At 37.4% G+C, this 25,168-nt stretch overlaps 2 protein-coding genes across 2 annotated transcripts in view; both read right to left on the bottom strand.

Moving 5' to 3' along the window:
* LOC109089058 (probable E3 ubiquitin-protein ligase HECTD4) overlaps positions 1 to 15,027 on the bottom strand; it is an 87,479-nt gene extending 72,452 nt beyond the window's left edge. The window contains exons 1-9 of the mRNA XM_042728769.1: positions 14,839 to 15,027; positions 11,254 to 11,852; positions 9,927 to 10,016; positions 9,255 to 9,382; positions 8,489 to 8,597; positions 5,282 to 5,420; positions 3,983 to 4,153; positions 2,902 to 3,094; positions 1,485 to 1,646 (exon numbers count right to left, since the gene is read on the bottom strand). Of these exons, the coding sequence (XP_042584703.1) occupies positions 1,485 to 1,646; positions 2,902 to 3,094; positions 3,983 to 4,153; positions 5,282 to 5,420; positions 8,489 to 8,597; positions 9,255 to 9,382; positions 9,927 to 10,016; positions 11,254 to 11,852; positions 14,839 to 14,985 (1,738 nt within the window). The 5' untranslated portion in view covers positions 14,986 to 15,027. The remainder of the gene's footprint in view (positions 1 to 1,484; positions 1,647 to 2,901; positions 3,095 to 3,982; positions 4,154 to 5,281; positions 5,421 to 8,488; positions 8,598 to 9,254; positions 9,383 to 9,926; positions 10,017 to 11,253; positions 11,853 to 14,838) is intronic.
* Positions 15,028 to 17,556: 2,529 nt separating this feature from the next.
* LOC122138050 (group 3 secretory phospholipase A2) lies at positions 17,557 to 23,282 on the bottom strand. The gene is made up of 4 exons (XM_042728768.1): positions 22,556 to 23,282; positions 21,324 to 21,456; positions 20,897 to 21,031; positions 17,557 to 18,411 (listed from the first exon to the last, which is right to left on the bottom strand). The coding sequence occupies exons 1-4, from the start codon at positions 23,073 to 23,075 to the stop codon at positions 17,814 to 17,816; spliced, it is 1,386 nt and encodes a 461-aa protein (XP_042584702.1). The 5' UTR covers positions 23,076 to 23,282; the 3' UTR covers positions 17,557 to 17,813.
* Between the last annotated feature and the right edge of the window lie 1,886 nt (positions 23,283 to 25,168).

Below are 25,168 nucleotides of genomic sequence, written 5' to 3'. Positions count from 1 at the left end.
CAGGAAACCATGGTTCCATACATGACCTGAGACGTTCCCTTCCGACGGAACTTCAAACTGCATCCTCTAGAGGTTGTAATGGGGAATGGTATAACCACGCGCCATGGGAGTGCATGCCAGAAACCACTACATCCGTAACCTGAGACGTTTTTGTTTAGTCAAATTTAAGTCAATGAAATGTATGAGCATTTAAGTCAGGTTTTAGTCAAATTTTCGTCATGCTGTATAATGGTTAAACAGATCAAAATTGTTTTTGCTCAAAATTATAATCGTAATGATTGTTGTCATTTGAGAAATTTTGCTTACTTTTGCATTTCAGGTATTGCACTTTCACCAGTAAGCACAAATCAATAGAATGTGGACTCATACATGGTGCATTTTACCTCATCTAGTGTACTGATATATTATAGGCTTTTATTATTAAATTAATACCAAGACAAATGCAATCTCTCCTTCTACATTATGAAAACTGGTAAAACAAACGAAAAATATTATAAGAATGAAATTCCAAGTAATTCCACTAATTCCAAACTGCAATAGCCTATTTTATTAAAACAACAGTGGTGGAGTTAGTGCATTTATTCAGCAACCACAATTGGAAATACAGTCGAGATCTCATAAAAGAACACAGTTTGACTGAATGACATTTTCATTAAGATCGCTAAACTCCAACTTGTTTGTCGATGTTTTCAGATCATTGGCACTTCTGAAATAAAGAGCGAGCAGGTGCGCATGGTTGCCAGATTGCTTAAAATAAGTAAATCACTAGGCAAAAAATGTATCCTTGTAACAGTGAATCTCTGATTCAGAGACTTAAACTCTTGATATCTGGCAACCGCACTCATGAAAGCTTGCGTAGTAGAGGAGTGTAAAGCAGTCCGCAGTAACATTTTGTCAATTTTTTTCTGCTGAAAATTAAAAGAGGTTTTTGGTAAAGTTATTATAATTTTTTTAATACATTTTAACATCTTATTTCGTCCACGAAATTGCATGTTGATATAGTCATAGTTATTGTTTAGTGGCCTTATTGTTGTCTCATCTTCGTCCCGTCTTAGTCAAAAAAAAAAAACTCATCAACTAACATTTTTCGTCATAGTTTTCATTAGCGAAATTAACACTAACATCAGCACTACTTTCTCACAATTAAAGTGCATTAAGTACAAAATTAGTTGTTCCAGTTTAGTAGGCCTTAATTATAACAGTTTAGCATTCCAAACGTACAATTGCAGAACAATTGTGTTAAGTGCTTAATATGTAAATGTATTTGCAGTATATTTAGCATGAAATAAATGTATTTCAAATACGTTTTATTATATTTATTTTTCACCAGGGAACCCTTTAATTGTTAAATATTTGATTAAGTAACTGTGGTATTAAGAATGGATAAGGTTAAATGATTAATCACCATTCCGACACTATCCATGACAGAGTTCAGTATGAAACGATGCTTAAGTAACAGGTTAAATAGGGTATAAAGATCTTACTCTTGAGGGAAGAAAGGCCACTGGAGCCACCGAACAGCGAGCGGGTGGCCGAGCTCCCAGCTACACCTGGAGCGGGCGCCAGCATCACCAGATACGTCCCACAAACGTACATTGGTGTCTTCCTCAGTGTTTTTATAGACAGACCACAGCTTGTGTTGACTACTGGGATGAGAGAAAAAGACAGGAGACCATGATCAAAATTGCAATTAAAACTAAGGTGAAGCTTAGCTGCACAGATGTGCATTTGGAGTTGTGGTTATTTTGTCTATTTTCTATAGTTTCTATTGTCTATAGTTATTAGAATTAACTAAAACCATAAAAAATGTTACTTGAAATTAAATGAAACTGTAAATTAAAATGAAATATAATAAAATAAAAAAATAAAAATAAAAATGTTTTAATTAATTGAAATAAAATATTAAAATAACATATTTGAAAAAACTTAAACTTACTTCATTCCAGATAGCTGCCAAGGAAACATTTCTAATTTTCATTTAGTTTAACTTGATATACTGAAATAACTAAAATGTCTGATTAAAACTATAATAGTATCTCAATGACACTAAAATAACATTTAAAAAAAATACCCAGTTGGTGTACACATCCAAAACCCAAAATTGGTGCAGGACGGAAAAAAACATTAAACTGAAAAAAAATTATAAAATGTCTGCTTACTGAACTCCAATATATATATATTTAAATAGTGCAACATTTTGACCTGTCAGTTCTTCAACAGGCACTAAAATAACACTGCCATCCACTTCTGTTCACTGTAAACAACATCAAATTAATAAAATTAGCACTCTTTTCCTTTAAAACTGCACCAATTCTCTTAACTACACTTGAGCACAGTTTTATATATTCTGAAACTTGTATGTTGTGTATTTAAATATACTTGTAATCACACATTTGTAATGATGCAGTTGCAATTAAGTAGATTTAAAATATATTATCTTCAAATGTAATATCGAGTAACACACTACAGTTAAAATTATAATCAAGTACTTTACATGTGCTTTAGTATGTTAGTCAACACATCAAAAACAATAACTTCTTTAAAAATGATTAAGGATTATTAAAGCCTAATGATTTAAAATGTACTTTAAAGTAAAATGTTTAATTTTGACATTATTACAAAGGTCACTTTTTTAAAAGTGTGCTTAAGTGTGCTCAGAAACAGTCATGAAAGTGTCTCTTTAAGTCACTTAAGTGGCCTTTTATTTCATTAACATTATATTACCTGTTAGTACAGTTTTTGAAAAATTACACTTTTAATATTTGAAGTACACTACATGTGCACTTTCAGTAAAATTAAGCAGACTTCTTTTTCACAATGGCTCCCATTATTGTAGAAACTAATCCAAAGAAGCTGGTGCTTGGGAACAGCCGAGGCACAAACAACATTCAGCAGCATTACCCGACTGCTCCTCTTTGACGGGGTTGGTGATGGCGGAGCCAGTGAGAGCAGCCAGCGTAGACGAGTGTGAGGCACGAAAGCGGGACATACGGCTCAGGAGCAGCTCATTCAAACACTTCGATGACTCGCCTTCTTTTCGTGACAGGATTACCCGATCCTGTATAGGACTGGCCACACATAGACCCGACTCAGTCTGCAAAAAAACAAAACAGATGTTGGGAGCTCGTTAAGTGAGGGTTCACTGAACACTTATTTACTTGCTTCATTTATGATAATTTCCTTTAGTGCACTTAATTGTACTGAATGCGCACTTCTAGTGTGCTTCAAATTTTAAAAAGATACTTTTAAAAACTGGACTTGCAGATAATATAATGTTAATAAAATAAAATACTAAATAAACTAAAAAAAAGACACACAAATAATGACTCTTAACAAACACAACTAAACTCACAAAAAAAACGTGACCTTTGTAATAATGTCAAATCAAAAGTTTTGCTTTAAAGTACTTATTTTTATGTGTTGACTAACATACTAATGCACATGTAAAGTACTTGATTATAATTTTAACTGCAGTTTGTAATTCCATATTGCATTTATAATTAATATTGCAGCTTCATGATTAAAAATGTGTAATTACAAATGTATTTATATACTGAACATGGCATACAAGTTTCAATAGAAATGACATTAAAGTAAATTTTGGGTTAGCATACATGCTTGTCAGTACATTACTTTAACCATATTTCAAAGACAATAGATGTAATTATGAAATTACATTTAAAGATGTACTTCAGTCCTGCTTAATAAGTGGGTCAAAATGCACGCTAAAATTCAACTAATCGCATTAAATATAAATTCAAACTATAATATATTTTAAATTAATTGCAAATAATATGCACTTAAGTGTCAGAAAACATTACATTCAGTTCACACTTAAGTATATTGTTTTCCATACGTATGCTAAAGTGTGCTTCATTTTCACAAGAGTTACCAGTCATTACATGCTGTAATGTAAATGCCACTACAAAACTGCACAAAGAACAATGAAATGAGTAAGTCTGATATTAGCAAAGTCTCATACCGTCAGCTGGAAGACATCCATGAAGACAGAGTGGCCTTTCTGGGTTTTCTCGTTGATGCTGACAGGTGACCAAACCCAGTAGAGGTAGGTACCATCAGAACACAGGCGCAGGCTGGTCAAGCTGCTGCCCACTGGGAAATGATGGAGCGGCATCGCTACTACTTGGGAAACTCAACAGAGAGAAACAGGGAGATCTGGAGAGTGAGGGAGAGTAAATGATGACAGGGTAACTGTTCCTTTATGTTATCGTGACAACCATACTAGAAATAAAGTGTAATGCATGAAAAAAAATCCACTTGTTTACAACATTAATTTGCCCGTCCAAACACTATGCCAGTAATATTTATTTATTATCATAATTAGTGTGAGGACTTGTAGTCTGCTGACTGTGGTCTTCAATCTGCAATGCAGGACTGTCATAACTTGATACAAATGTAGATTAACTGCTGGTCAAAATGTTTTCCATATAACAGCATATAATGGTATTTTTTGGGTCAAATGACATCTACATGTTACAAAACTTGGTAATCGTGAAGGATTCAAGACTATTTTCCACCATTTTCAACTTTAAGAAATCTGACATCCAGACAAAAATCCAAAAAATTTTTAACTTTTCAAAACTTTTTGTAAGTAAATTTTAAGGAGTAATCCATACCAACTATTTGACACGTAATGAAATTTCAAACTTAAACTGAAATTGCATCATAGAGGGGGTATAAACTTGAAAAATAAAATAAATTAATTCACATACATGCCAACCCTGAAACAACAAACTACCAAAATTTGCTACAAGTTTGATTACAACATATATTAATTGCTGTTAATCGTCGGTTTGATTAAATCGTTAACTGAATTTTACCGTACATTTCTGCCATATGTACATCAATTCGACAGTAACCACTGATAAGCTACTACTAAATATATTGTAGAAACGTAATTTTCTGTAAAGCTGCTTTGCAACGATTTGTATCGTGAAAAGCGCGATACAAATAAACATGAATTGATCTGAATTGAATACATTCTTAATTTTACGAACAAAAAAAGTTGACATCCAGCATCCATCTTTTACCAACATTTGCTAAAACATCAACTAAAAGTGAGATGTTTTCCGAAATGCATATCGCATCAGTAACAAGCATATCCACAAATCATGCAACTGTTTTATTTTCAAGCATACTTAGAAATAATACACTTTAACAAAATAAAAATTATACGAGTAGAACTATCCAAATACATTCTTGCAATGTCAATTTGAAAGTGCAATGAGAAGGGTGATGGTGTGAGATGCAGAGGTCGTACCTGCAGTGTAAAGGGGTCGATGACCTGGCACAGCTGATGAGGTTTGGTGTCAAAAGAGGACGGACGGTGGAGCAAAAAGCCACTGGTGTGCGCCACCCACCCTGCCTCCAGTTCCTCATTCCGACAGTACACAAAACCCCTGGGAGGAAGAGCAGAGGACAAAGTTTTAGGTTTCAGGGATGTGCCAGATTTGTCGACAGTTAGTGGAGTTGAGTATTTTTAGCCGTGGTGCTTTTAAACAGAGATACTATTAACTATAAACCCCTTTTCTGTCAGTAAACACTGTGATGTTTTTGTGTGGGTGGAGCTTAGGTGGAGGAAGAAAGATTCCCCTGACCGCTTCACTAACGCTAGCTTTGAAGTTTGTTAGCTTGTCTTTTTAACAATGACTGGAGAAAATCTGATTTTACCTGCATATGTAAGGTCACTCACTGTCCGGTATACATGTACAAGTGCATCTCAATAAATTAGAATGTCATGGAAAAGTTCATTTATTTCAGTAATTCAACTCAAATTGTGAAACTCGTGTATTAAATAAATTCAATGCACACAGACTGAAGTAGTTTAAGTCTTTGGTTCTTTTAATTGTGATGAATTTGGCTCACATTTAACAAAAACCCACCAATTCACCATTTCAACAAATTAGAATATGGTGACATGCCAATCAGCTAATCAACTCAAAACACCTGCAAGGGTTTCCTGAGCCTTCAAAATGGTCTCTCAGTTTGGTTCACTAGGCTACACAATCATGGGGAAGACTGCTGATCTGACAGTTGTCCAGAAGACAAATCATTGACACCCTTCACAAGGAGGGTAAGCCACAAACATTCATTGCCCAAAGAAGCTGGCTGTTCACAGAGTGCTGTATCCAAGCATGTTAACAGAAAGTTGAGTGGAAGGAAAAAGTATGGAAGAAAAAGATGCACAACCCAACCGAGAGAACCGCAGCCTTATGAGGATTGTCAAGCAAAATCGATTCAAGAATTTGAGTGAACTTCACAAGGAATGGACTGAGGCTGGGGTCAAGGCATCAAGAGCCACCACACACAGACGTGTCAAGGAATCTGGCTACAGTTATGGATTCCTCTTGTTATGCCACTCCTGAACCACAGACAACGTCAGAGGCCTCTGACCTGGGCTAAGGAGAAGAAGAACTGGACTCTTGCCCAGTGCTCCAAAGTCCTCTTTTCAGATGAGAGCAAGTTTTGTATTTCATTTGGAAACCAAGGTCCTAGAGTCTGGAGGAAGGATGGAGAAGCTCATAGCCCAAGTTGCTTGAAGTCCAGTGTTAAGTTTCCACAGTCTGTGATGATTTGGGGTGCAATGTCATCTGCTGGTGTTGGTCCATTGTGTTTTTTTTGAAAACCAAAGTCACTGCACCCGTTTACCAAGAAATTTTGGAGCACTTCATGATCCTTCTGCTGACCAGCTTTCTGAAGATGCTGATTTCATTTTCCAGCAGGATTTGGCACCTGCTCACACTGCTAAAAGCACCAAAAGTTGGTTAAATGACCGTGGTGTTGGTGTGCTTGACTGGCCAGCAAACTCACCAGACCTGAACCCCAGAGAGAATCTATGAGGTATTGTCAAGAGGAAAATGAGAAACAAGAGACCAAAAAATGCAGATGAGCTGAAGGCCACTGTCAAAGAAAGCTGGGCTTCCATACCACCTCAGCAGTGCCACAAACTGATCACCTTCATGCCACGCCAAATTGAGGCAGTAATTAAAGCAAAAGGAACCCCTACCAAGTACTGAGTACAGAACCAACAACTGAAGTTAAACTACTTCAGTCTGTGTGCACTGAATTTATTTAATACACGAGTTTCGCAATTTGAGTTGAATTACTGAAATAAATTAACCTTTCCATGACATTCTAATTTATTGAGATGCACCTGTATATACTAGTGGTCGACCGATATATCGGCTGATATTTGGCATTTTTTAAATATTGCATTGGCCGATAAGTTTTCCTGTTTGGCTGATGCATTCAAGGCGGGACTTTTATTTTGCAGCATGTTTGTGTGCTGTATGTAAAATTAGTGTTACCTTGGCTTTATTTGAAAAAATATGACTCCCAATGCACACAAACAGAATACTGAGTGCTCTGTTGGTTACAGTGTTTACTTCCTTTTTATTATATGTTTTATTAAAGGTGCAGTATGTAGATTTTAGCGGCATCTAGCGGTGAGGTTGTGAATTGAAACCAAAGGCTCAGTCCCCCGCTCACCCGTCCCTTTAGAGAAGCTACGGCGGCCGACAGATATAAAAATAAAATAAAAAATATAGAATTAGATAAAAACTTAAAGTAAACTGAAATAAATCTAATTGGACATATTTAAAAACTAATAAAAATGACAAATATCAAAATGATTACAAATTTAAATAAAATGAAAACTGAAAATATAAAGTAAAAGGTAGTTCAAAATTTTTATAAATACTATAATAGTATATAAATAATACTAAAATAACACTATTCCTATAGTACATTACATTTGCAAAATCCTGGTCAGTTAATAATGCACAAAATCCACTCTCTTTTCCTGTTTGGTTTCTCTGAAAAAGCCTTATAAGAGTTGTACGGGTTTCAGACAAGTAAATGTTATACATCAAATTATATAAATGTCAGATTTCAAATTATACAAGAGAATCTGTTGATTCAGATGGTACACTAACTGCCATTTAAAATGAATTAATCTAATCAAAAATCTAATTATAACTCAGATACTTAGACAATAGTCTTTGTCCTGAAATAATTTATATTTGTACACAGAAACTAACAACGTCCACTGTGACTTCAGCATGATAACAATTTCTAAACAAACAAACAAAAAAAATGGTTTAACTGTTAAACACATCTCGGTCTCCCTTATGATGTTGAAATATTCCAATCGGCAAAATGATTTCTTATTTTTAACGTTTTGGTTGAAACATGTCCAGGACATTTCTTTATGAGATTCACCCATAAGACTGAGGAAGTGCGAGAAGTGGACATTTAAGAGAGGAAAAACACACTGATGTTCATCGACAGCAGAACTTCACAGGGTCTAAACGTGTAACAAATAGAGTTGCTCACAGAGCAGAAATGAGAAAGACAGCAGAACAAAGCAGGAGCTGTAGAAAGAGCACAATAGTGGCCCGGAGGTCACTGGCACAAACAGAAGAGCAGGGCCGGAGGTAAAGTGGTGGTTGTGTGGTTTTAGAGTTACCTCAGCGTCCCATGCTGCCCCGAGCCCAGCTTGCTTAAGCCCTTCCCAAAAGAGTTTGTCGTGTAGAGATAGAAGCCATCTGTAGCCAGGCTGCGGCCCAGGTCTGTGTCTGAGACGGCAAACAGAGAGAAAGATGAGAGAGAGTATCAGAGGAGGCAATGTTTTCTGCATCGTGGAAATCATAAAGCCATGAAAAAAAAAAAATAATAATAAAAAAAAATAATAATAAAAAAAATAATAATCACCAGATGACTTGAATAGCTCTATTTGGCAAAAAAATTATCAATGATTGTGCTGATTTTGCAGATGAGTAAATCAGCATAGAAAATAAACAAATTTCAAGCATAGATAAATATAACAGAACAAAGATACAAATGAAATAAACAGTGCTTTATAATAAGTCTAACAGCATTCAGGTACAGAAATTGAATAATCAAATGTAAAATAACACTGCTTAGTCTTCACTTCATAAATTAAATCTAATAAATCTGTGTTAAAGCAACAATGGTGATTTTTCTCTGTTTTGTTGTTTTATTAACATTCATGACAAAGAAATAGGAACATTAAACTGCTGTGAACCACTGTTACACATCCATTTTCTTTCTCAATTGTTTACCTTCACTTCAACCAAAAGCAACTGTGTTTGCAAGGATACTTGCAGAGACATGCATTTTGACATAATTTTGTGTGCATGTGTCATTACAGGCACAAACTCAGTGCTCACGTGCATCTGAAAACATTGGTCAGCCATCTATTTCTCCCTCACCTTTGCTCTCTGCTCCAGCGGCGCTGCTCTCTGGCGTGGGCAGCATGTCCTCAAAGCCCCACGAAACACTGTGTTTCGCCCCTAACAGACAGGACGGTGAGCCTGGACCTCCCTCAAGAAGCAGCAGTCTGCAAGTGAGCGGATATTACACATTCATGAGCAGCAAATCAGCATGTGAGAATGATTTCTGAAGGATCGTGTGACAGTGAAGACTGGAGTAATGATGCTGAAAATACAGCTTTGCGACACAGGAATAAATTACATTTTAAAATACATTCACATAGAAAACTGTAACACAATATTGTAATACTATTTCACAACGTTACTGTTTTTACTAACTTCTGATCAAACAAATGCAGCCTCGGAGAGCAAAAGAGACTTCTTTCAAAACTGTTTTAAAAATCATAATTACTCTTAACTTTTATCTACCAGTGAATATGGCTGGTGTGCAGAGTCACCAAAGCAGTTAATTTCTCCTTGCCATTCTGAAAAATCATGACAGTAAAGCTCCAGCCACTAAAACCTTTCATAAAATACAACATGAAGATACGACTCCTCCTAGTAAAGTCACAGTTTTATAACTGGTTAATAATTCCTCACCCTGTTTGCTCTGCACCATTCGTAAGAGTTAACAGAAGCTGTTTAATATATCTTCACAGACAGTAATCGTACCTGTAGAGGACATCAGCCACTGGAAGCTGACCCAGATCTGTCTGTTTCTGCAGCAGGTGCACAGTGTGAATGAACGTTTTGAGGGAGCCCCTGCAAACACAGACAGAACAGGTCTTCTTGCTGTATCTCCCTTTGATTTTTGACTGATATAGTGATGCATTTAGCTATGAGATCAAGAGAGACTCCTTCCTAGACATATCAGATCATAAGTGGTTGAAGGAGAGGGACAGAGTACTTTAGTACTTAAGTAAAGTGCAGCGTGTCTCAGCTTACCATTTATGATTGACTGGATAAACTGACTGCTTAAAAGAGCCAAAATACATGAGAGTACCATACATAACAACTGGGGCAGCTATACTGAGAGATAAACATTTTAACCAACAAACAGATTTCATCATAATCCCTAATGTTCATTTTAAACATTATATAAAGCCAGGTTTAAAATTCTTCTTGAATTTTCTTGAAGTTAAATGACTTACATGTTAGAGTTACATATGGGATTATGGATCTATTTTTATTACTCCATAAATCAGAAAAACTGTCAACAGAAAAAAAAAAAAAATCTTTAAATTGCTCATATCTTGATGTAAGATTTTTGTCATTTCGCCAAACCTTAATGGGATTAATTAATTGGTTATTAATAGTGATAGTTCACCCAAAAATGAAATGAATTCTGTCATTAATTACTCCCCCTCGTGTCGTTCCAAACCTGTAAGACCTTCGTTCATCTTCAGAACACAAATTAAGATATTTTTATGCAATCCATGAGCTCTCTGACCCTTCATAGACAGCAACACAACTGAAATGTTCCCAGGGGAAGAATTGTTGAATAAAGTCGTTACTTTCCTTTTCTTTTCACACAAAAAGTATTCTTGTAGCTTCGTTAAATCACAGTTGAAAACCTGATGCCACATGGACTATTTTACCGATTTTCTAGCTATGTTTCTGGACCTGGGACCATTTCAGTTGTGTTGCTGTCTATAAATGGATTGGAAAGCTCTCGGATTTCATCAAAAATATCTTAATTTGAGTTCTGAAGATGAATGAAGATCTTATGGGTTTGGAACGACATGAGGGTGCGTAATTAATGACAGAATTTTCATTTTTGGCTGAACTAACCATTTAAATACCATTTATTTTTGGTTTCCAGCTGCATAAAAATTTTAGTTTCGGTGTTTCATTAAAAACATAATTTTGATGCATTACTAAAAATAGCCCAAAATCTCAAAACTGACCAGTGCATGAACAAAAACAATTATTGCAAAGTGACTAAAAGCCATAAATAAAGGCTGAAGCTGAAATCGAGTAGGCGCTGTACTGTGCACACCTTGCACATGACAGAGCCACTAGAGCAGCTGCGGCGTTCTGCCTCTGCTGTTGGGTCAGCAGTGGTCTCGCCTGTGCCGTTTCCTCCGGCTCACTCCTCTCCTCCAACCAGGAGCAAAGCAGCCTCTCCAGGCCATTAAGGCAGTCTGCAGGCTCCTTGCCCAGGCTGAGCGGCTGGCAGTCACGCAGACACGCGAGCAGGACCTCGGCGGTGACGCCGCAGAGCGCAGGGTCGTGCCGAGTTTGTGACTGCAGGAGTGGAAAGACCAACAGGAGGCCGACGCGTGAGGTAAACGGCGCCTGATCGGTGCCGGCGGCCATCGGAGGGTGGTGAGGATGGTGGTGATGTTGAGGCTGCAGGAAGCCCTGTCGCTTAAGCAGGGCCAGCGTCTCGTCGTCGGCCCCTCCGGCGCTCCCCGGGACGACCCCGTCATGCTCCTGCTGCTCCTCCAGGGCCAGCTGCCGCTGCGCCCCCCACAGTCCACGCAGAGCATTGAGACGGTACTCCAAAAGTCTGGTGTAAGCGTTGCTCTGGTTTCCGCAGACGGCTCGCAGGCGCTCGGCGAGCTCCGCTGGGTTCTTGGTCTCGAACGTCAAGATCTGCAAGAGCACAGAGAAGACCTTCATCAGGATAATCTAAAATTAGCTACTTGCTTCAACGCGGTCAAATTCAGGGATTGCATCTAACAAATTTCTTTTTTTTTTGGATTATATACATATTTGAAGAGTCTAAATGATTCAAAGAATTAAAAATACTGTTTTATCTATTACACCTGCTTGTTTCTTTAATTCAAGCAGTGCATTATTTCCTTTCTAGCTGAGCATTTCTCTCTGAATCCTCTTTATTAGACAGTTTGCTCAATTTCAGGTTGCAGCTCGCTTGCTGAAAACATTCCTAGCAACTATATAGAATTATTTTACATTAATGCACAATTAATCTGGCTATAACTCTCAGGTGATTTGCTCAGTGTGCCTGGCTCCACTGGCTTAAGTTACAAGAAGCACACTAAACTTGCTTCATTTGAAGATGAGTCAGAAGTTTATTCTGTTACTGAACAAACATCTGACACATTACCATCAGAGATGTACAGCAGAAAATAACACGTCTTTCCCTTGCCATCCACACACAAAAAGCAACCAGTTTAGTCCAATTCACAACAAATGACTCACGCATTGATCACGTCTGGCCGGCGACACCGAGCATCCTAAACATCCTTTAATATTTGTCCCAAACCACTGTTTATTTACCAAGTTCTCCCCGTGCTGTAAGATCCATTTAGACATTTATTCAGTAGTGTTTTGACATCTATGCTAAAAACAGGGAAATTGCATAATATATAATTGCCCTTTCTAATCTTGCAGTTTGCATTCATCAAACTTTAGACTCACTGATGTCACCTTGTTCGCTCTTAACGTGAACTTTTGCCAGAAAGAAGATTACATTCACTGTTGCTATCTGTATGTTTTTCCACCTGTAGTATCAAAAGACGGACGTTTTGAAAAAATCAGATAAGATAATTGGCTTTCATCAAGCTGTAGGCCTTTGTGATCAAAATAAAGGCATGCTGCAACAGACTGGAAGTGCACAGTGACATTTGTACGGCAAACACTGAAACAGCAAGATGGCAACAAATGAGAGGAAAAACAAGCAGATGGATGTAAAGGAGGAGAAGGGGGTTCTGGAGATGGCCTGGATTGGGAGATTGCAGTCTTGCTACAGTATACAGTGCCACAGAAATACAAACAAAGAGTCAACTACCAGGTGAAAATCTGTGCTATTCCTTCTTATTTACAAACGTGAAACGCTGATATACAAGTGGCAGAGTTGTGATGTTGGAAGAGGCATATTAATGTGAAACATGGCAGAAACATATCATATAATCTACGTATAATATAAAGATCAGTGAGTGGAAAGCAAGTGTGTAGCCAAATGGTGTTTATCACTGAGCTTTCACCGTTTTCTTCTCATATGTTTGTGATACCATGAGTAGATAAGTAACAGAAATTTAAAAAATTCACAATTTTGAAATCAGATGTAGTTACTGGTCACAATATAATCCGTTTTGTTTAGATTACATCAATGTTAGGTTTCTGAATGCATGACACGTCGTAATAACAAACGCATGCACCTGAAGGCAGCATTAAATTCTTAGCAACTTATGAATACTGAACACATTTGGAAGTTTAATTTAAGTGAAAAGTTCTGAACCTCAAAGTGTGTAAATATAGGGATGTTAAAAAAAACTTTACTTGCATTTTTACAACACTGTAAGTGTATCCCAACAGGTAACCAACAAACAGGAAATGCATCGTGTAAGTAGACAAGTGGTTTAAGTGCAATGACCACAAGGACAGGCCCTGATGCATCTCAGTTTGCGTACTATTCTATGCTATTGTGTAGTATGCATAGTGTGAGGAAGTGCGTACACGCCGAACATTCCAAAAAAGAATAAACAGAGCAATTCCAAGAGGTGCACAGGCCCTAAGAAGTGTTCTTCAAATACAGAATGTTGCACTTAATTAACCAAAAAAACAAAAAACAAAGAGCAGCGATTTGCAAACTGAAGCTCGAGTTCAAACAATGTAAAAAATGTCAAAATAAATAAAATAATAAAAACACTAAAATAAATAAAAAGACCATAAATGGGTAATTTAGTAAATAAATAAATAGATATCAAAAAAGTACAATCAGTTATTATCTAAAGCATAATAATGTAACTTATTTTTAAAATAATAGTGAATGACATTTTCACTATATAAATTAGGTCTTTATGCAAGAAACTATATAGAGACCTTTAAATTATATTAGGATGAGGGACCCTAAGACGATCATATTTGGGGGTCTGTGGCATCTAAAGGATTGAAGACCCCTGCTTGTAGAGTACACAGTGCATCATTTGGGACACAGCTTGTGTTGTGACTCATATTGCACTTACATTTTCTCCAAAATGATGCATAAAAATGATACACAAAATACAATTCAGTACACTCAGTTTCCTTTAATAAGATAGTCTTTGTCCACACAAATCCACCAGAAATAGTAAGCCATTCTGGTTTCCTTGGTATACTCGCTGCAGCACACTATCTGGGGCACACTAATTCTAATCTCGGACACTATTTAGGGTGGATGGTATGCGAACTGGGACACATAGATAGTACATCGCCGAACAACGCCCTTCAGCCGATACTAAATGACTACAATTTAACACGACCACTCATATTTTATTACTTTAATAATTAACTTACCTTATGGAGGAAAATGACATTGTGTGCTTCGGAGGTTTAGATTACTGTAATAGTGGCCCTGTCGTACTGAGATAAATGTCACTGTTTTAACTAACGTTATAAAGTTGTCGTGTTTTGTCGTTCTACACGGGCTTAGAGAATGTTTACATCAACTAATACATCATAACATGCGTGAATTTAGTTGAATAAACACAACAAGAGGCTTTTATTATTAGCATGTTGCTATCTGACAAGCCTGTTTTGGCCGAGCGTTATCCAGTCCGAGTTAACTTCGGTGTTAAGATAATTAAGTTCACGTCGCATCGCAATCTTAGATGAGAGGGATGTAATAAACGCATACCTCCTGCTCGGATTCGCCTTGTTCGGACACACCGATTTCGCTGGGCAGCTCCGCGAGGTCCGTGACCCGAATAAGACCATCGTGGAGGAAAATAGTCTCTTCCTTCACTGAGAGCCACTGGGAAGAACCCACAGCTCCTGATCCCATCGCTTTCTCTCCTCCGAGGAAAAAGGGCAAAGTGGTCACACATCAGATTCAGCGCGAGCCGGCGACAGATATCCGCATCATCACTGAGCGCTCGCGCGGATGATATACGACGCGACGCGACGCGACGCGAGGCCTCGCCGCGGATCGATTCTCCAGCCTCTCAGCTCAGTAGGCTCCAGTGTTTTCGGAGATCGGTGGGCGTGACACAGACACAGATTTCGCAATTTACAAACTTGAAACAATGGCGCAGTTCTCGCGCAGCTGCTCTGCGACCGAATTAACGGCGGCTTAGCGGCGGCATAAACCCAGCTGTCAGTCAGACGCCATGCTGAAGCTGCAGTGTAAGATACACACTGGATTCAATGAAGTGCGTTCAGTGATTTATAATTATGCATTCACTTAAGTAGCCTACTGTATATCAGTTTTAGTAGTGTATGCACACAGTGAGCATGATGTCCAAAGTACTGCATACTTCATTTTTATGTGCACAGGCTACTAGCGTGTGCTTACCATACAGCACGTATTTTTATATGCAATGCTAGTATGCCTACAGTGTGCATGAGTCTTATTCAGAAATCAGTCCACATTTGCATTTGTTTTGGTGCTCTAAATAATGTCTCATAATTTATTACTATACTGTGCTAATGGAAATCTTGTTATGAAAATCATGTTATGACTGAAAAAAAAAGTTATTGTTGAGACTTCAAATGAAAAACATTTTGATTAGACTCATTAAACACGCAAAAGGTATTAAAACCTTCTTGAAGGGATTGTCCAACCAAAATTGAAACCAAATGTTTTTGTTTATTTCAAAATAGTGTGTTTGTGGAAGCGTGAGCATATGTGAACGTTTGATTTTTGGGGGCATTAAAGATTAAGAGGAATAATACATTTTTATTTTTGGTTTTTATCCTTCATGATTTACTTAGGTTGCAATTAGGTTTTTTTGGGGAGGATCGTTCTCATTGAGGAGCTGAAGGAAAACACACATGGATTAATAGCAACAAAACTATACAAGAGCATTTAATGAGATATGAAACCATTAGAAACCAAAACAAAAAGTCAGTCTGTAAGTTAAAAAAATTAATGTTGATTTTGAGTTGGGCTGCTGTTTGATGCAAAATACCATCAGACTAATTGAAAGTCTCAGCAAGAGGAACCACGGTCGACAAGACAGATTTTTCTTGGACTTTTAGACATGAATGGGAAACAAACTTAGGTTTAATTGGTTTAAAGGCTGAAAAAGATGATGTTGATGCTTTTGTAAGCTCATTCCACAGCGGTAAAGGAATGAAGCTGATCACTGAATGTGATGATCATCTGCTGTCTTTCAGAAAATCCATCTGGCGAGAAGTTCAAATGAAGAAAGTGTTTATCCTGCTGTGTGAGTAATACCAAGCATACCGCAGTAAATTGCTGCAACACTTATTTCCTGACACTTCAGGCGGGGATTATGCTTATGGCAAGTCGAGTTTATGCCAAGCGTCTGTCAGACTGCATATCAAAAATATCAAATATCTTAGCAGAAGGAATTGCTGCAAGGCTGTTAAATGTTACCTCAGCTGGTTTTTGGAGAAGTGACAGCAATATGATGTGTCTGTCCCTGTGTAATGTTAATACAAATTTGATTTATTTATGCTTCGTATCAATTTTTATAACAGTGGTCTGTAATAATTTCATTAAGAATGAGCACTTTTGGTCCCAACACTAAATCAGTTGATATTACAGTATATTAATATTCTAGGTTTCTACAGTTAGGCCATTAACTGATGGACTGGAGTGGTGTGGATTACTGTGATGTTTTTATCAGCTGTTTGGACTCTCATTCTGACGGCACCCATTCACTGCAGAGCATCCATTGCTGAGACACTGATGCAATGCTACATTTCTCCAAACCTGATGAAGAAACAAACTCATCTACTGTACATCTTGGATGACCTGAGGGTGTGTAAATGTTTGGCAAATTTAAATTTTTGGATGAAGTATTCCTTTAAGTCTTTTAAGCTTTGCAGTTGAACTGCAATCTAAGTTAATCTGACGATGCTATTAGCTTCATATCTTTAGCTTCATAAATTGATGTGTAATTTATTGCTTGCGTCATTGTTCAATATCTTACATTTAAGAGATTGCAGAATGCTTTGTTTAGCTGGTGTCACCTGACAATATCTGCCATGCCAAGTTTCTGTCTTCACTTAACTAACATAAACAACAAGAGTTATATACAGTATTTTTAAATGTATTCTGTAATTTCACAGTTTACCTAAAAGCCTCTTGTTTTAGCAGCTGTTAGATTATTGGTATACTGGTAATATTACAGAGCTAATATATTCTTAAACTCCTCATTTTAAAGTACTCTGTTAGTGAGACTCAAATCTGGGCCGTGGTTCAAATGCTGCCCTACAAGTTTACCAGCGTCGCCCACCGCCATCTGGACTTTTTCTTGTTTTAGGAATGTTTAAATTGTGCCGATACAATAAAACTTACATGCACTTTAACACTATTTTTAATTGGTAAACTAAGTCCATACGCAATTACAGTTCATTGAGTCATTTGCTTCTTATCAATCACAGCATTATAACATGCGAATGCGTGTATGTGCATATACTGAGGTTGTCGGTCACTATACATTTAAAAACATATGAAGTATCATTGCTTAGTATCATTTTTAAAATTGTATTAATTGGCACCTACTTAAACAACAAAAGTCACTACATTCTGTGTATATATAAAAGAGCAAGGATCTCGCTTGATAATTGTGACTTTGTGGCTTTATGCATATTTAAAAATATAAAAATAAATCATGCTTTAAAGTATTGTCTCTTCACTCATCATTGTTTTGGGGATTTAATTCGTTTTTCCTTCTGGGTCTTTTTCTGTTTACCTCTTTTTCTCTTATTTTGAAGTGTCCGTGCTTCTGATTTAGTTACGGACGTTTGTTCGGACTGAGTGGCCATCGTCTTTTGCACTGAGAGTGATTTCGTTTTAGATGAGGTTGAGGGGGAGTGAGTGACACTTGCTTTTGGGGTTCTGTGGGTGCTTTGAAGAATAGTTTCCATTTTGAACTTCTGAGTAGTAATTTTCTTCCCTTTGGATGCCTTCCTTTGGGAAACAAGTGACTTCCTTCTTCCCTTTTGATGTCCATTTGTTTGTAGTTTCTTCCTTTTTTCAATTTGGCTCACCAACTTTTGACTTAGCTGAAACGTTTCCCCTTTTGCATAGTCCACAGGAGCGCAGGTTTTTCGGCCCTTTGTCAGTTGTATTCGTTTCGATTTAGAGGTTCTTTGTTTGCCGCTGTGTGGCCGTTTGATTGGCAGTTCATTGCATGAAAGGTCAATGGTGCCGCTGTTCTCATTAGTCAGACTGGTAGAATTATACAGTGTTGAATCTTTCCATACTGCCACTGGAGCAATCTCAACCATTGTGCACCTGCAGAGAGAGATCATTACAGCACAAATGTATATAGATGTGTTTATAGACAAAATAAAACATATTGGTGTAAAAAAAAAAAAAAAAAAAAAAAAAAAAAAAAACAGATTAGAATAGAAAATGTATGGAGTAACAAGACCAGAGTTTTCAAGCAGGGTTTTAAGATTACTTTTTACCAGAAAGAACAGCCACTTTCACAAATTAATCTTCGTAAATTACAGCACATATATATATACAGAAAACCTTCCAGAATTTATTTATCAGTATTTCTCAAAATTGACTTGTGTCCTGATTCTTCATTTTCTCCATGTCTCATAAAATGTTGCAAAAGCCCAATTTTTAATAAAGCAACTGTTTCTCAAATCTGTGTAAGTTCATAATTGCTTGGGAAACGTAACCTCTGCGTGGTAATTTGACAGTGACTTTCTCCACAGGACTCAACATGACTTGCTTGAGGTGAGCCTTGACTTGTCTTGTTTAATTTTGTGCACTGCAGCTTGAGACTTGACTCAAGGATTTATTTGCTTATGACCTGTAACTTACTCCCACCTCACTGTTATTATAGAGAAACGCATCCTACCAGCAGCAGTAAAAATCAACACCATGATTATCAAAGAATGTCCAAACAAATATAAGCAAATCTCCTGGACAATAGGGATACACAGTTAATAGAAACTGGAAGACTGAACACTTTTATATACAGGTCCTTCTCAAAAAATTAGCATATTGTGAAAAAGTTCATTATTTTCCATAATGTAATGATAAAAATTAAACTTTCATATATTTTAGATTCATTGCACACCAACTGAAATATTTCAGGTCTTTTATTGTTTTAATACTGATGATTTTGGCATACAGCTCATGAAAACCCAAAATTCCTATCTCAAAAAATTAGCATATTTCATCTGACCAATAAAAGAAAAGTGTTTTTAATACAAAAAAAGTCAACCTTCAAATAATTATGTTCAGTTATGCACTCAATACTTGGTCGGGAATCCTTTTGCAGAAATTACTGCTTCAATGCGGCGTTGGCATGGAGGGCAATCAGCCTGTGGCACTGCTGAGGTGTTATGGAGGCCCAGGATGCTTCGATAGCGGCCTTAAGCTCATCCAGAGTGTTGGGTCTTGCGTCTCTCAACTTTCTCTTCACAGTATCCCACAGATTCTCTATGGGGTTCAGGTCAGGAGAGTTGGCAGGCCAATTGAGCACAGTAATACCATGGTCAGTAAACCATTTACCAGTGGTTTTGGGCACTGTGAGCAGGTGCCAGGTCGTGCTGAAAAACGAAATCTTCATCTCCATAAAGCTTTTCAGCAGATGGAAGCATGAAGTGCTCCAAAATCTCCTGATAGCTAGCTGCATTGACCCTGCCCTTGATAAAACACAGTGGACCAACACCAGCAGCTGACATGGCACCCCAGACCATCACTGACTGTGGGTACTTGACACTGGACTTCAGGCATTTTGGCATTTCCTTCTCCCCAGTCTTCCTCCAGACTCTGGCACCTTGATTTCCGAATGACATGCAAAATTAGCTTTCATCCAAAAAAAGATACTTTGGACCAACTGAGCAACAGTCCAGTGCTGCTTCTCTGTAGCCCAGGTCAGGCGCTTCTGCCGCTGTTTCTGGTTCAAAAAGCACACGCCTGTGCACGGTGGCTCTGGATGTTTCTACTCCAGACTCAGTCCACTGCTTCCGCAGGTCCCCCAAGGTCTGGAATCGGTCCTTCTCCACAATCTTCCTCAGGGTCCGGTCACCTCTTCTCGTTGTGCAGCGTTTTTTTGCCACACTTTTTCCTTCCCACAGACTTCCCACTGAGGTGCCTTGATACAGCACTCTGGGAACAGCCTATTCGTTCAGAAATTTCTTTCTGTGTCTTACCCTCTCACTTGAGGGTGTCAATGATGGCCTTCTGGGTTAACCTCTTACCCATGATTGCGGTTTTGAGTAATGAACCAGAGCTGGGAGTTTTTAAAAGCCTCAGGAATCTTTTGCAGGTGTTTAGAGTTAATTAGTTGATTCAGATGATTAGGTTAATAGCTCGTTTAGAAAACCTTTTCATGATATGCTAATTTTCTTGAGATAGGAATTTTGGGTTTTCATGAGCTGTATGCCAAAATCATCAGTATTAAAACAATAAAAGACCTGAAATATTTCAGTTGGTATTGCAATGAATCTAAAATATATGAAAGTTTAATTTTTATCATTACATTATGGAAAATAATGAACTTTTTCACAATATGCTAATTTTTTGAGAAGGACCTGTATGAGTGAGGGATCAATGATTCTGTAAATGTTAAAAACACCTGGTCTATGGCTATATGAGTATATTACAACCTTATAATGATGCCATGCAAATGATTCTATGGAAAATGATGTCAATGTAGACCTCACATAATTACAAATGAAATTATGTAATTATTTACAATTATGACGCATGAAGCATAATTTCTGGAATGCATGATTTAATTTCTTGCACTCACAATCCAAACCAGTTGTACTGCGTGCATTGCTTCTTCTGGATCAGCTCAAAGCAGCGGAGCTTCAGGACATTGAAGAAACTGTAGCCCACCATGTTGGAGATAGTGTCATTACCACTGAGAAGGCATTGTTTAAATCTAACAGAGACGAGACAGGAAGATACAAGACAGAAATAAACATGATTTGCATTATAGTGTCAAAATCTGTCCCTTTTGTGTCACAGTGTCAGCTAACTTTCCACTGAAACAAAATGCATTTGCATTCATGCATTCAGAACTTCAAATCTATTACCACAACTAAAACACATGCATGGTTGCAAAGGTTAAAATGCACGGGATGAATAAACAGAAAAGATGAGTTATGACCCTAAAGAGTCTCCCCTGAGGAGCTGAAATGCCTCTCATCTGTGGAATGCGAGTCAGTGCTCACCTGTGGTCACAGTCACAGTGCGAGAGCGTGAACAGGGTGGGGTTGAACACACTGAAGTTGACAGAGAACGAGCGGATGATGTGCTCACAGTGATCATGTTCTCGACAGCATCTGTCTGCATGCACAAACATACCTGCATGAGAGAACAACATCTAAATAATTAAATGCAATAATAACAAATATAAATTAATTACCCAGCTGTAAAAAAAAAACAAAAAACAATAGAACCATCACAGAAAATTTGAATGGTTTCCACTACAATTCTGCTACAGTTCCACTGAATTCAATGATGAAGTGCCTTTAACCGAAAATTGAGTGTTTTGTCCTTTTGCATTATTGACACATTATTTTCCTATTTAATACTGTAAAGCTGCTTTGACACAATCAATCTATATTGTTAAAAGCGCTATATAAATAAAGGTGATTTGACTTGACTACAAATACCATTACAAACATTACAAACCATCAACTTTTAACCGTAGAAATCATTTAAAAATGGTTTCCTGTAGTGTGTTTTGGGATGCATTAGGATTTATTGGTTTTAATAAGCCACCAATAGAAGGTGACCAGTCACCAGTAGAGACCCACAGGTCCATTACAGTTTCCATTAAAACCAATACAAGTCCCATTATAACCAGCAAAACCATTACAAATTTTATGATGGTGTCTATTGTTAGTGTTTTTTTTTTCTCAACAGGGCACTATGTTATGTTATACAGTCAAATAGTTCTTGAAATTTCAAGTGCAAACTCACATCGATATTTTGCACAGAAACTGCCATTCTTGGCAGTCATGTACCTTTATGACACACTCTGTAATCATATTGATTTACGTACTGTAATTTTCAGGTTATGTTGCTGGACCTCCCTCATGTTTACAGTCCATCATGCACTGCACACCCACTTTGGCACAAAAATTGCATTTTGATTTATCGCTCTCAGGAAAATCGTAGCGAATAACGGCAATAAAGACGGATATTGGTATTAATGAAGCTTGTAATTTATGTCTTCTCGCTTTCCTTGATTTTTATTTTCACACCGATAACTTTCATATCGGTAAAAACTTTCCAATAGGCTTTATATATATATATATATATATATATATATATATATATATATATATAATTACAAAAACGGTTCACTAAATTTGTTTAAATACACTAATATTTGAAAAAGAATAGCCTACGCCAGATGAACTGACCAATGGCAGCTCGCCGATGGATGCACACCTACCCAGCTGTTCATAGTCATTGGCGCTGGTGCCGCGTCCACACCAAAGTGTTCCCGGCAAAACCCACGCGCGTTTATGGCGACTTTTTGCTCTTGTATCCATCAGCTGGTCTGGATTTATGCGTTCTTTGTGCAAAGTGAAATTGACATGCATGTGCATTTCACACAGACTGGCATCTTCCAGTAGCGCGCTTAAGTTGAAGTGCAGTGGTTTCTCATTGTCCCGTGCGCGCTCTTGACGGCAGAGTGACCGATAACGCGTAACCAGTGTCCCGTCGCCACTCTTGAAACAACCTTCCAAGCGTTTCTCTGATGTCCACTTGCTCCAGTAAAAGAGAGGAGATGCTGTGGTGTCCGGTGAGTGGATGAGAAAGCTCACCTGAGAGCTCCCGCGTTCTGATTTGATGAGGAGGCAAAATGGTGCAGGTTTCTGAATTGTTACCGCATTGCAACAGCATACCACTGCTAACAGATTAACAGCAAGAAGACTTCCGATGCGTGTCTCTTGGAGATGCGGTGACATTGCTGCAGAGACGCGTATTGGAAGCTGAAAAGAGTCCCACTCTATTCCAAACTCTATTAAACTAAGTTTTCTGGTTTAACTGACGCGAATGAAGCGCATCAGTTTGTTTCAGTCCACGCTCGAGAAAGGATTTGCTCCGCAGACGATCCGTCAAGTGAAAATGAACGAGTAGCCTATTTCACCGGTTCTTTACAGTCTGTTCACAGATGTCGAGTGAAATGTGTGTTGGCTACATGTTAAAACTTGTAACTGATGTGGAGCTGAAGTGTCAGGAGTCACATGACTCGAAATCAACCAGACTCCGTTTACCGAGGGTCTGCAGTCCAATCACCCGATAAAAGTGAATCAAATGACCACAGTTCATGGTTATGTTAACGCATTGTTTCACTTCGTCATTACAGCAAATTTCTAAATAACTCGGCTGTTAGCAGTGTTGGGTAAGCTACTGGAATTAATTCCCAGCTATTCATTTTCAACAGTGTAATTACTGTATTAATACTCCCTTAAAAGTATTGCATTAGCCTACTTATTACTAATTATTTTCTAAATCCCATATAAACGATAAACAATACAATGAAACTGATTTTTTTTTTTTTTTAAATAAATAGAAAAAAAACATCTTGGCCAAAGTATTTAAAGGGAGAAGGATACATTAAAAATAAATGTTTAAATTTTGATGTCAGATCCACTATATATATATATATATATATATATATATATATATATATATATATATATATACACACACACACACACACACACACACACACACACACACACACACACATATATATATATATATATATATATATACATATATATATATATATATATAATTGTTTTAGCCTGTATACGGTATTTAATGCAATTATATCAGAAATTTAATTAAATTACAGGAACATTATCCCTTGCTTTACTTTTACTAATCTTGTTTTACTTTTTCAAGGGAAAATCAATTAAATTACAGTAAATAATTACTTTTTAATGCATTACACCCAACACTGTTACATTGCGATGCTGCACATGATTTTAGTCCAGGCTAAGTCCATTTGCGGTCAAGATTACGTTTTTCTTTCTTGAGAGAATGGGTACCAATGAATCGGTATTATTACCGTTGTACCATTTCGCAGTCCAGACCTTTGACTTACACGTGAGAACTTCAGAGTCTGTAATGAAGGAGAATAATCTGAGTACATTGTGATGTTGTTGAGATCTTTCCTGAAACTTTAGATGAATGTGTGCATGTTACAGAGTATTCTTCTCTAGAGCAGGAGACTCCATTTGATGTTCATGTAATTACATTTCTGTCAAGGAGAAACATTAGAGACCTCGGCCGGATCATGAATGCACTCTTTTACTGGTGTAAACATACTGTCATGAACTGAATGGACTGCTGGTGTGGTGTTAGTGTTCTTCACTGCAGAAAGCACAGCAACAGCTCATGTCATCAGAAGCATGCATGCAAAGGACTCCAGAACAGCTTTCTCCCACTGGCCTCCGAGCTTCTCGAACGATCTGCTTGAAGAGCCTCTCCGTCACTGAGCAAGCAGTGACTCATTCCCAGCAGAGTTGCCAGAATTTTCCACTTTTGTCTATTTTAATGTATATATTGCTTGTCAGTTTTATGACTGTGCATACTGACACTTTTAATCCATTTTATCCTTTTTTTAATACTATGAAAACCAACTGTGGTTCTACCTTTCCATCATGAAATAATGTAAATATTCAAGACCTGGGTAAAACTGACACAGTGTGAAGAACTGTAAATATTTTGATCAAGGCAAGACCGGTGACATGATTGTGCATCGAAGCTTCTGGTTTTTTTTTAATTACCCTTTTGACTGGTTTTGTTGTCCAGGGTAAAATATTAATTTACATCATTAGTTTATATTGGAGAATTGATACATTATGATGACACACTTAACTAATAACAATTTATTGATTACTTAATCTGTGAATCATATAGATTGGTCATTAGTTGCTGATGCATTAATCATTAATAAACGGTTTAGTTCTTCATGAGTTATTATACATTAACTCGTGATCATCTGTGCATTAGTTAAGCATGAATGAACGCATATTAGTGCACCCGT

This window comes from Cyprinus carpio, chromosome B7 (assembly GCF_018340385.1).
Source record: "Cyprinus carpio isolate SPL01 chromosome B7, ASM1834038v1, whole genome shotgun sequence".
Taxonomy (NCBI): Eukaryota; Metazoa; Chordata; class Actinopteri; order Cypriniformes; family Cyprinidae; genus Cyprinus; species Cyprinus carpio.
The sequence above is the reverse complement of the archived record's forward strand: the minus strand, read 5'-3'. Positions and strand labels throughout refer to the sequence as shown.